Source organism: Halichoerus grypus, chromosome 9, assembly GCF_964656455.1.
Source record: "Halichoerus grypus chromosome 9, mHalGry1.hap1.1, whole genome shotgun sequence".
NCBI lineage: Eukaryota > Metazoa > Chordata > Mammalia > Carnivora > Phocidae > Halichoerus > Halichoerus grypus.
This window is the reverse complement of record NC_135720.1, coordinates 143,258,092-143,269,975: the sequence shown is the minus strand read 5'-3', so window position 1 is coordinate 143,269,975 and position 11,884 is coordinate 143,258,092. Positions and strand designations below refer to the sequence as shown.

The window sequence follows — 11,884 nt, the reverse complement described above, 5'->3', positions numbered from 1 at the left end:
ATACAACCTAAACAAGAGTAATATCTCATACTATCATCATAGCCTGGAATAAAGCTTGGCATGTAGTAGGGTCACAAAAAAATCTTTGTTGAATAAATGAGAATATGGAAGATTAAGACCTGTAACGGTCTATTGAAAGTGAGTCTAGGGATAACAGAAATTCAGAGAGAATAGCAAAGCAAAGGAAATACTGAACAATGGATAATAGATAGCCTTGACTATTCAAACTGTAGGATTTTTTTTTAAAAAACCTGTGTTGTATCTTTTGCAAATGTCACTTTTCTATTAGCAAAATCTATGACCAAGCAAAAGGATATTCAGCCACCTTTCTATTCTGCCTTTGCTATTGGATTCTCGGTCCCCTTCTCCTTTTATTCCTAAATCCTTTCAGTGATTGTTTTGGTGGCTGTTTTACAGTGTTGCAAAGGATGAAATTAATTTGGCATAATAAGTTTCAGAATGCACCAAGTGGGAATCAGAATACTTGGGTTCTAGGTATAAATCTACCACTAATAAGTTTGACATTGTGAAGGCTGCTCTCCCTGCCGCCCCCCCCCCCACCTGGCCTTCTCTCCTTCCAAATAAAGGAGATGATGTTACTAGCTTTTAAGAAGAAATAAAAGACATAATGTATTTAGCTCTTTACTGAAATCTGGTGGTTTACATTTCAATAGATCCATTGTCTGGTTTCAAAGAAGCACCCATCAGTCCCTGCATGTTCTTTAGCAACAGCATGGTTCTTAATTTCTATTATCTTCCACATTATCAGGCCTTGATCCAAAATATCCAGAATCAGACAATGGGCATTAGTCAGAATTTGTTTTGTCACATGTTGTTGGGACTTACCTCTGCTTCTTCCCTCTCTCCTTGTGCTTTGAGGGTCAGTAAAAGGCTTCTCCAGGCCATCATGGTGCCTAGTGGAATCTCTTACAAGGTTTTCAAATAGACTGTTATTTCTCAGAGATCACTGACATATCTCATAACTCAGCCAAGAACACGATTTTCAATGACTTTCTTCTTCTCAGTGATGCACAGAAAGTGATCTGAACCAAGAAAGCATATATTCTGATAAGAAACGTGAAAAATTCATTGTAACTAGAAAAGGAGAATTAAATGGACATGGGCATTTTAGTATAAATTTCAATATGTGGCATTATTTTCCTAGTCTTCCATACCAGAGTGCCACAAATTAGATGGTTTAAGAGAACAGGAGGTTAGTGTCTTATAGCTCAGGAGGACAGAAGTCCAAAATGAAGATCCTGGCAGAGCCTGTGAAGGTTGTAGGGAGAATACATCCTTGGACATTTGTAGCTTCTGGAGGTTTGTTTGCTGGCAGTTTGGGGTTCCTTGACTTGCAGCTGCAGCAGGTCATCTACTGCTTCCGTGGGCACATGGCGTTCCCCCTTGCCTATCATCTCTTCTGTTCCTCTTATAAGAAATACCAGTCATATGGGATTAGAGAGTACCCCATTGAGTGTACCCTCATCCTAACTTGAACACATTTGTAAAGACCCTGTTTTCACATAAAGTCCCATTGACCTGAACTGGGGGTTAGGATTTCAATGCACTTTTTTTGGGGGGGGGGAGGAGGTTGTGGGGGGACAAAATTCAACCCAATAATAGTATAACACAATTATGCCTGTCAAATTACAACAAATCTTTATTATAAATAGATGCCTACATGCAGTGGTAAGACCAAGATGCAGGTATTAGTTCTATCTTATTTCAAGTTCTCTTATTCTTTTACTCATATTGCAGAAGCCCACAGTAATAGGAAAAACAGATCCCCCTATGTGGCATGAATATCCAATGAAGGCTTTTCTCCTATACACCCGTTTGTTACACTTTACAGATCTGAAACACAAACACATATTGCACGCTTGTAAGATCTAGCACCTAGCATTTGGTTTGAGCTGGAAGAGAAAATACTGACATTCTTTCACTTCTCTAGTGAAGTGGTGTTCAGTCAATCTGGAGGTCAGATTTCTCTTCCACTTAGAACTTACTCTAAGGAAATAACAAACTCACCCACAGACACGACTTCTGCAGGTAACACCACCACCGTCTTGGTTCTAAGGAAAGTTACTCTAAATTTCTAAGGAAATTTCTAAGACACCAGTTCTGCAGGTAACACCAACACCTTTTTGGGTCTAAGGAATCAGGAGCAAAGGGAACAACCCCAGCTCCTTTTAGGAGCATTTGAATGTGTATTAAGGTAAGAATATGGCATCTTCTTCCAAGGAAGATTATCAAAGATTACAGATATCCAACTACCTCCTAGAAGAAGCAAGATAGCCTTTGAAGGATCAGTACAGTCCTATAACACTGAGACTGGCACATTAAGGGCAAGGTGAATGTCTGCAGATGAAAGCTCATGACTGCTGGTCCCCATGAATCCTAATGCACTCAGTGGTTGCCAAGTGGTGTGTGGTTATGAAATTGTAGACAAGTGTTAGGGGATGAAACAGAACAGAATCCTTAGAATAAACCCAGATTCATGTATTTAAAATATCTCAACCTCGGAGAGGATAATCCCTGAAAATGGTGAATCTCAAAGGCAAGGGAAGTCAAAATTTCTCCTCACTCAGTCTCTGTTAAAGGTAGTACCAATTCTCTTTACAACTAATGTTAGCATAAGTTATCTCATCCCCAGGGTTTACCCAGGAAGATTGTCCACTCATTTCCAAGTGTTTTGGGGCATAAGAGGAAGGATAAATTAGAGCGGACAACTGAGTCTGCAGCTAAACACAAGTTGGAATCTATGAATTCTATGGAATCTGCCCATGAATAAAAGGGCTAATATAACATCTGTTATATTATATCACCAAAGTCAAAGTACATGCTTTAGGGACTCAGGATGTGTTTATTTTTACTGGTGCCAGGAGTGTCCTGCCCCATGTAACTCATTAACCTCAGTTGAAGTATTCAGAGTTTGGCTCCCCAAAGGCAGCCAAAGAGGAAGGCTCCGGAGAGGTGACATCAATAGGTAGTCAATCTCTTCCTGCCACATTGACTGGGAGTGAAACTATTGTCTCTACTTAACTTCCATTTACCAATCCCATTTCATAGTATTGGCTACAATATTTTTTGCTATTCTTCAAATTCCTTTTCTAAATTGAGATACAATTGTCATTATAACATTGTGTTAGTTTTAGGCATACAATGTAGTGATTCAATTCTTGTATATATTGTGAAATGATCACCACAGTAAGTCTGGTTAACATCTATGCTGCACATAGTTACCTTTTTATTCTTGTGAGGAGAACTTTTAGGATCTATTCTCTCAGCAATTTCCAAATATACAGTATAGCATTATTAAGTATAGTTCCCATGCTGTACATTACATCTCCAGGGCCAGTCTTTAGATTCTCCATCCATATATTCAGAACTGCCAGCTTTTCCTACTTAAAAGAGGAAATTTCTGTGCCTGTCCCCCCTCATGTTAGTTATAATCTTTCTTTTTTACGACTCACTAAAGAAAATTATTTTCCAATGGTGCAATCAACTCTATTAACTTCTAACTTTTTTGGGAACTTTTTACTCAGTTACCTTAATCTGTTCTTTCTTCAGCTTCTTATATCCCATTATCTGTTTGTTCATTGTCTAAAAATATGCTCCTCTATCCTATCAGAAAAATAAAATTAGGATGAAACTCTCCTCCTGCCCCACTGTCTTCTAGCTATCCCCTTTGTTAATTTCATCTTTTTGACTGGACACAGAGTGTCCATATTTTTTCTTCTCCCATCAACACTTCTAAATGCTCTTTTGCCATCCTCCCCTACCACTCTGGTGAAGCTGCTTTCTGTAAAATCTTTAATATTCTTCCATTACACAAAGTAGATGAGCTCACTGTCCTCTTACTTGGTATAATATGGCATTGATGATATTTCCCTCCTTCATGAAATTATGCTATCCATTGACTTCTCTCTGTTTTTCTATTATTTCTTGGGCCCTTGATTCTCAGTTCTTTCTCATTGAGCACAAACTTTAATGTTTTGATTTCTCAAGATTCCATCCTTGGCTCTCCTCTCTCCACACTGTTCCTGAGATACTTTGTGACTTCCATGGAGTGAACTACCATCTATTTATAAGATAAATCTTCAATCCATATCCACAGTTTAGACCCCCTCTTGAGTTCCATACTAAAACAAATAGAATCTTGGCTATATACACAGGGATTATTTGTGAACTCTAAAATTTCCATGGTTTTACAATCTGATGTATCATGGTCTGAAAGCAGCTGCTGTTCTGCATGTCAGATTTTCAGAATCTCAATACCAATCTCAATCTCAACAACCTCAGTGGGAACCCCCTGAATTATTCTTGATTCTTCCCTCTGTTTTTGTCCAAACACTGAACCTATGCCTTGTTGATTCTCTCTGACATATTTTTTAGAATACATTCACTGTCCAGCACACATTTTCGATTTGTTATCACTGTGTTAGTTCAGATCTTTTTACCCTTGTCCGAACCACTTAGTTCATCTAAGTTCATCTGTGATCTCCTAAGAGATCCTCCAACCACACCAACTCTAAGCTTCTACAGCATTTTCTGAATTATTTTTCCTAAAACTGACACAAACACCTAATTCCTTGCTTAAAAATCGTCTTGGCAACCACTGTCTACAAGATTAAATAAAAAGCATACCTTTAATATATAAATCTGTGTTTATTCTATGGATCCTGTAGTTGTGGGAACAAACCCGCAATGTATTAATCACTGGATACACCTTTTCAGTTTGGGGCCAACATTCTATTATGCATTTATTATTATATTATTTTGCTTCATTTGAAAGGTATTACCTTGTCCTATTTTCCCACACATCATATTCCATTACTAATTCAAGACTGCTCAGAAATCATGGTCTTTTTTTAATGCTATATTTGAATGAGTGGTTTTTATTATGCAAAAAAATTCACATCGCCAATATATAAATTTTTGTTCTAATGGTTCTTAAACATGGGGACTATATCCACTGTTTGTTAGTGAAAACATCAGTTTCAGGTCTTCCAATGCAGTCCTTTCCACCCCCCTCAGCTTTATTAAGGTATAATTGACAAATAAAACTAAGAGTTTTGAAGTGTACAACATGATGTTATACATATACCTTGTGAAAGGACTTCCCCATCGAGTTAATTAACACATCCGTCATCTCACATATTTATCTTTTTGTGTGTGAGAACATTTAAGTTCTATTCTCTTAACGAATTTCAATTATACAATACAATGTTATCAATGATAGACATCATGCTATATGTTAGATCTTCAGAACTTATTCATCTTATAACTGAAAGTTTGTACCCTTTTACCAACTTTTCTTTATTCCCCCCCGCCATCTGCCCAGCAATTCCCCAGCCCCAGGCAAACACTTTTTTATTCTGTTTTTATGAGTTGTACTTTTTCTTCCTTACGTGTGAGGGATACCATGCAGTATTTGCCTTTGTCTGTCTGGCTTATTTCTCATGGCGTAACATCCTCCAGGTACACCCATGTTGTCATGAGTGACAGGATTTCCTCCTTTTTAAAGGCTGAATAATATTCCATTGTATGTATATGCTACAATTTCTTTTTTTTAAAGATTTATTCATTTATTTATTTATTTTAGAGAGGGGAGGGGCAGAGGGAGAGAAAGAATCTCAAGCAGACCCCTCACCAAGTGGGCAGCCTGGCACAGGGCCTAATCCCACAGCCCTGAGATCATGACTTGAGCTGAAACTAAGAGTCAGATGCTTAACTGACTGAGCCACCCAGGCACTCCATACCACAGTTTCTTTATGGATTCATCCACTGGTGAATACTTAGGTTGTTTCCATACCTTGGGACTGTGAATAATACTGCTATGAACATGGGAGTAAGATATGTCTTTGAGATAATGAGTCATTTCCTTTGGATAAATACCCAGAAATGGGATTGCTGGATCATAGGGTAGTTCTACTTTTATTTATTTGAGGAACCTCCATACTATTTTCCATAGTGTCTGCACCAATTTGTATTCCCACCAACAGGGTACAGGGGTTTCCTTTCTCCACATCTTAGCCACCATTTGCTGTCTCTAGTCTTTTTGATAATAGCTAACAGGTGTGTCCATTGATGGGTGAATGGATAAAGAAGATGTGGTATGTATACACAATGGAATATTATTTAGCCATAAAAAAGGAAATCTTGCCATCAGCAACAATATCGATGATCTTTCAGGGTATTATGCTAAGTGAAATAAGTCAGAGAAAAACAGAAAGACAAATACCATATGATCTCACTTATACACAGAACTTAAAAACAAACAAAAATGAGCTCATAGATACAGAGAACAGATTTAACAGATTGTTGATCGCCAGGTGGGGAGGGTGGGGGTGAGCATAATGGGTAAAAGGGGTCAAAGGTACAAACTTTCAGTTATAAAATAAGTGTCATGAGGGTGTGATGTACAGCATGGTGACAATAGTTAATAATACTGTATTGCATATTTGAAAACTGCTAAGAGAGTAAATGTTAAAATTTCTTATCACAAAAATAATTTATTAACTATGTACAATGATGGATGTTAACTAGATTTATTGTGGTGATCATTTTGCAATATATACAAACATCAAATCATTATTTTGTACACCTGAAACTAATATAATGTTATGCCAATTATATCTCAATAAAAAACCAAGAGAATTATTTTTAAAAGGCTATCAGAGACAGAGAAAGTTATAAAAGCATCCTGAGAAAAAGAGCAGATCACCTACAATTCTCAAGTTTTCTCAGACCACAGTGTGGATTTTGGCTGCAAATACACACATTGGCATACTTGAAGTTACAAATTTTCAGGAGAAAGCCTTCTCCTCACCCACCAGCCACTCAATTATTCTCCCAAGTCAAGAGGAACAAGTTTTTTTTTCTGTCTTCTGCACTATGGGTACATTTCTTATGCACCCTTCCCCCAAGGTGGTAGCCTTTTGAGGCCCCAGCTTTGTGTGATGGTCTCTTGTCAGAATTCCCCTACTTTTGTGGGCCATGTAGGTATAGAGGGATTTCTAGAAAGAGATACATGTCTTATTATTTGCATATTACATAATCATTTTCATAAGAAAGATACAGGATAATAAACTTTTTTATTCATTCAATCAGCAAGTATTTATTGAGTGTCTATTACATGCTAAGACCTGAAGGATTTTGATTGCTGAGGATTTCAAATGAAGGCAGAGATAGAAGCCAAGGATGTTGCTAATGTTTTCAATCTTTGTAAATATTCTTTCTGTTGGAGGAAAAAGATGAATTGAGACAAAAATATTTTGCTTTACAAAAGTTGAGTTTGATTTATAAAAGTTAAATTTGTTCAGCACATAGATATGATTTTGGTGAGAAAATAATTGGAAATATAATGGCTGGTGTTTGGAATCAATTTTTAGCATGGAATTTGGATATGTGGATTACTGGCATAAGAGAGAAAAATGAAGCAATGTGAACTGTCTGATGGGAGTGACTGTGGACAGGAAAGTGAAGGTCTCCAGTGATAGAAACACCTTCTGAGTTGAAAAGTAAAGTTGTCCTTATCCTGCTTTACTCCAGAAAATCTCTCTTTTTGCATTCTTTTAAATGACCTTTACTACTTTTCTGCATGGATACAAAAGGATACTAGTTAATATGATATCTAGCCCATAATCATGCTTAATATGCTTTTTAAGAAAAGAGATATACATAAACATCTCCAGTAAAAAGAAAACAATACAATACAATTATTTGGTTAACTTTTATCTTATGCTTTGCTCCAAAGCTATGTCTAACAATGCCCACTTGAAATTTTTAATTGATGAAGTAGCCATTTTAAGGGTTTGCCAGGATAAGACCATTATTCTTAAGGTGAATCAGAGTGAGAAGACACTTTTGAATTTCTTTCTTTTTTATTAAGATTTTATTTATTTATTTATTTATTTAGAGAGAACGGTAGTGGGGGGAGGAGCAGAGGCAGAGGGAGAGGGAGAATCTCAAGCAGACTCCCCGCTGAGCACAGAGCCTGGCCCAGGGACTCGATCTCATGACCCCAAGATCATGACCTGAGCCAAAACCAACAGTCAAACGCTCAACTGACAGAGCCACTCAGGCACCCCTTGCATTTATTTCTAAGTGAAAATTAATCACTTTTAACTTTGCACAACCCCCACAAGGCTTGTGTGTGTATAAAGATCCATGTATGTGTGGCAGCACATACATGGCTTCCATATTCGTTTTTATTATTGTGACTTTTAACAATCCCTTCAATAAAATTTGTACTTAAAAAGTGAGGACACTTACACTCATCCTGATAAATTCAGGCATTTATGTTAAAATCTTAGCTCTGCTATATTTCTCAGCCATAAAAAAGAATGAGATCTTTTTTAAAAATATTTTTTAAATGTATGTATAGTGGACACATGATGTTAAATTAGTTTCAGATGTACAACATAGTGATTCAATTTATCTATACATTATGCTGTGCTCACCACGAGTATAGCTACCGTCTGTCACCATACAACTCTATTACGATATCACTGACTATATTTCCTATGCTGTACCTTTATCCCCATGACTTAAAAAAGAATGAGATCTTGCCATTTGCAACAACATGGATGGACCTAGGGGTATTATGCTAAGTGAACTAAATCAGACAGAGAAAGACAAATACTAGATGATTTCACCTAAATGTGGAATCTAAAAAACAAAACAAATGAACAAACAAACCAGAAACAGAACTCATAAATACAGAGGACTGGTGGTTGTCAGAGGGGAAGGGGGTGGGGGCATGGGTGAAATAGGTAAAGGGGATTAAGAACTCATAACATAAATAAGTCACGAAAATGGAAAGTACAGCATAGGGAATAGAGTCAGTAATATAATAATGTTGTATGGTGACTACCCTTATGGTGAGAGGACTGAGTAATGTATAGAATTGTTGAATCCATCCTATGTTGTACACCTGAAACTAATATAACATTTTATGTCAACTATACTTCATAATATAATAATAAAAATATGTAATATAATGATAAAAAATTTTAGCTCCACTATTCGTGGTCTCTTTGATTATAAATATGCTTCACCCTGCCTCAGTTTCCTAATCTGTCAATGAAAGGATCTGGAATGGATTGTTTGTTTTCAAACTTAAATCCATGTTAAAACTATACGAGGCATTTTTTCTTTTTTAAGATTTTATTTATTTGACAGAGAGAACAAACGGGGGGGAATGGGAGAGGGAGAAGCAAGCTCCCCGCTGAGCAAGGAGCCCAATGTGGAGCTCAGTCCAAGAATCCTGGGATCACAACCTGAGCTAAAGGCAGACATTAACCGAGTGAGTCATGAGGCGCCCCCTACAAGACAGTTTTTCAACACAAATATTTCCAGACTTACTAAAATGAGAGCCTCAGTGGTTGGGACTTGAGAATCTATATTCAAAACAAACAAAATATCTGTCCAGATCATTTTAATACAGCTGATCATGAAAGAAAGCAGAGCTCAAATAATTTAAATATCATAGGCTATGTTTAGGGTGATGGCTCTATCTTCCCCAGACAGTGAAATTTAAAGATATCAGAAGACAAAAAGTATTGTATTTTGGCACTCCACTGGCTCAATTCTGTTATAAAAATGACAATTACACAAAATACCAATGAGAAAAAAGATCATCATATGATTTTATTTGGGCATAACTTCAGTCAGTCCACAACACTGAAGCATTTATTCATAGTTTTGTTGGATTTTAATTACATGTGACCAACTTGGAAAGGAGGAGGAAAGATGATTTGAAGGGTAGACATAAGATATTATGCAAATTAAAATTTATGTCTAACCTAGTTTATCATCAGCATCATATTGGGGCTTTATAATATATATTCCTGAACTCCATCCCTGGAAATTTTTACTGGGTAGGTTGGAGGGTTTAAATGAATTCTAATAAATAAATAAATAAATAAATAAATTCTAAAATAACACTTCAAGAATTATTTATTTCTGGTAACTAAATAAAAGAAGCAGACTTTGGAAAAGTCACAGTCACCTTACTTTCTGGACACAAGCCTCCTCAGGGCACCATTTACATCCTTGTTTTTCAGTGTGTAGATGACAGGGTTCAACATGGGGGTCACCAAGTTGTAGAAGAGGGTAAGGAATTTCCCTTGGTCCTGAGAAGAATGATTTCCTGGTTGCATATACATATAGATAATATTCCCATAAAACAAGGAGACCACGGTGAGGTGGGACCCGCACGTGTTGAAAGCTTTCCTTCTTCCCACGGCCGACTTCATGCTCAGCACCGCTAGGGCAATGTAGCTATAGGAGACGAGGATGAGCCCCAGGGGCACCAGGACAATCATTACTGATAAGATGAAAACCGTGCTCTCCACAGCCACAGTGTCCACACAGGCAATTTTTATCAGAGCTGGCATCTCACATAGGAAATGTTTCACCTTACATCTTCCACATCGTGGCAGCCTCATGGTCACTGGAGACATAGCCAGGGAGTTGAGGAGCCCGACACCCCAGGCCACAGACACCAGCTTCCAACAAAGCTGAGGGTGCATAATGATGGAATAGTGGAGGGGCTTGCAGATTGCAGTGAAGCGGTCATAAGCCATGACTGCCAGGAGGACACATTCTGTGCCACCCAGACCCAGGAACATGAATAGCTGGATGGCACAACCTGTGTAACTGATGGTCTTGTCTGGGCCACCCAAGTTGAAAAGCAGCTGGGGGATGGAACTGGTGGTAAAGCAGAGGTCTAGAAAGGACAGGTTGGTAAGGAAGAAGTACATGGGTGTGTGGAGGCAGGGGTCCAGGCAGGATATCAAGATAATGATGATGTTGCCCACCAAGGTCACAAGGTAGAAGATGAGCACAAACACAAAGAGGGTCTGCTCTAGCTGGGGTCTGTCTGAGAAACCCAACAAGATGAACTGTTCCCGGCAGCTCTGGTTGGTCATGACAGTGGACCATCAGTAGAGGCCTGCAAGGAAGCAGATAGGAACACAATGCACTCTTACTGAAGTAGGCTAAGGGACTAAGACCAGAGTAATAACAAGTGCAAATAATTAAGTAAGATTTCAATATACTATGCCCATATAGATTGTACATTTTAGGAAGAATATCTCTTTTTATTAGCTTCTTTCGTTTCTTTTTGGATACCAAAAAAAAGTAGAGATCATTGTAGAATTTTTGGAAAACACAGACATCTATAAAAGATGGGAAAAGGGTTTTCTGGAGGCAAGATGGCAGAAAAGTAGGGGACCTCATTTCACCTGGTACCTTAAATTTAGCTAGATAACTATCAAGTTATTCTGAACACCTATGACTTCATCCTGAGATGTAAGAAAAGAATTGCTGGAATTCTACAAATAGAAAAGCAACCACTTTTTGCAAGGGAGGAGGCATGGAAAAGTGAATCTGAGGGGATATATTGGAAGATAAATGGCAGGGGGAGGGAGCCTTCATAAGCCAGCTACTGGAAAGTGATATAGCCCCAGAGCACAAAATCAGAAACTTTAGAAGTCTACTCCAGTGAGGGATGTCCCTGCCTAAAAGGTGCTTAGGTGGTGAAGTGGGGCAGAATCCTAGGTGGGACAGTGTGGTATCAGTATCCTTGAAGTCACAGGAAGACTGGGGGTGCCTGAGCCAGCAGAGTTTCCAAGCATTGGAACAGAGAAACTGGTTATGGTCAGTGAGCCTAAGAGGGACTTCTCAGCTCCATTTGCAATAAACCTCCAACTGTGGCTGATCAGGCAACAGCTCTCCCTGCAGGGACCCTGCAAAGGACAGAAACAGGAGGACCCTCCACCTTTCCCTGGGAGGGGCAGCACGGGTGCAGGCACAACTGGGTGACTGCTCTCCATGAGGGGGCCCTACAAAGGGCAGAAATATAGGGACCCTCCAC

At 38.3% G+C, this 11,884-nt stretch overlaps 1 protein-coding gene across 1 annotated transcript; it reads right to left on the bottom strand.

The window, feature by feature from the left end:
• Nucleotides 1–10,016: 10,016 nt before the first annotated feature.
• LOC118524382 (olfactory receptor 2W3-like) lies at nucleotides 10,017–10,937 on the bottom strand. Its single transcript, XM_036074502.2, has one exon. The coding sequence runs from the start codon at nucleotides 10,935–10,937 to the stop codon at nucleotides 10,017–10,019; it is 921 nt and encodes a 306-aa protein (XP_035930395.1).
• Between the last annotated feature and the right edge of the window lie 947 nt (nucleotides 10,938–11,884).

Coding starts and splice junctions, on each gene's coding strand:
- LOC118524382 (XM_036074502.2), bottom strand. CDS start 10,937: ATGACCAACCAGAGCTGCCGGGAACAGTTCATCTTGTTGGGTTTCTCA.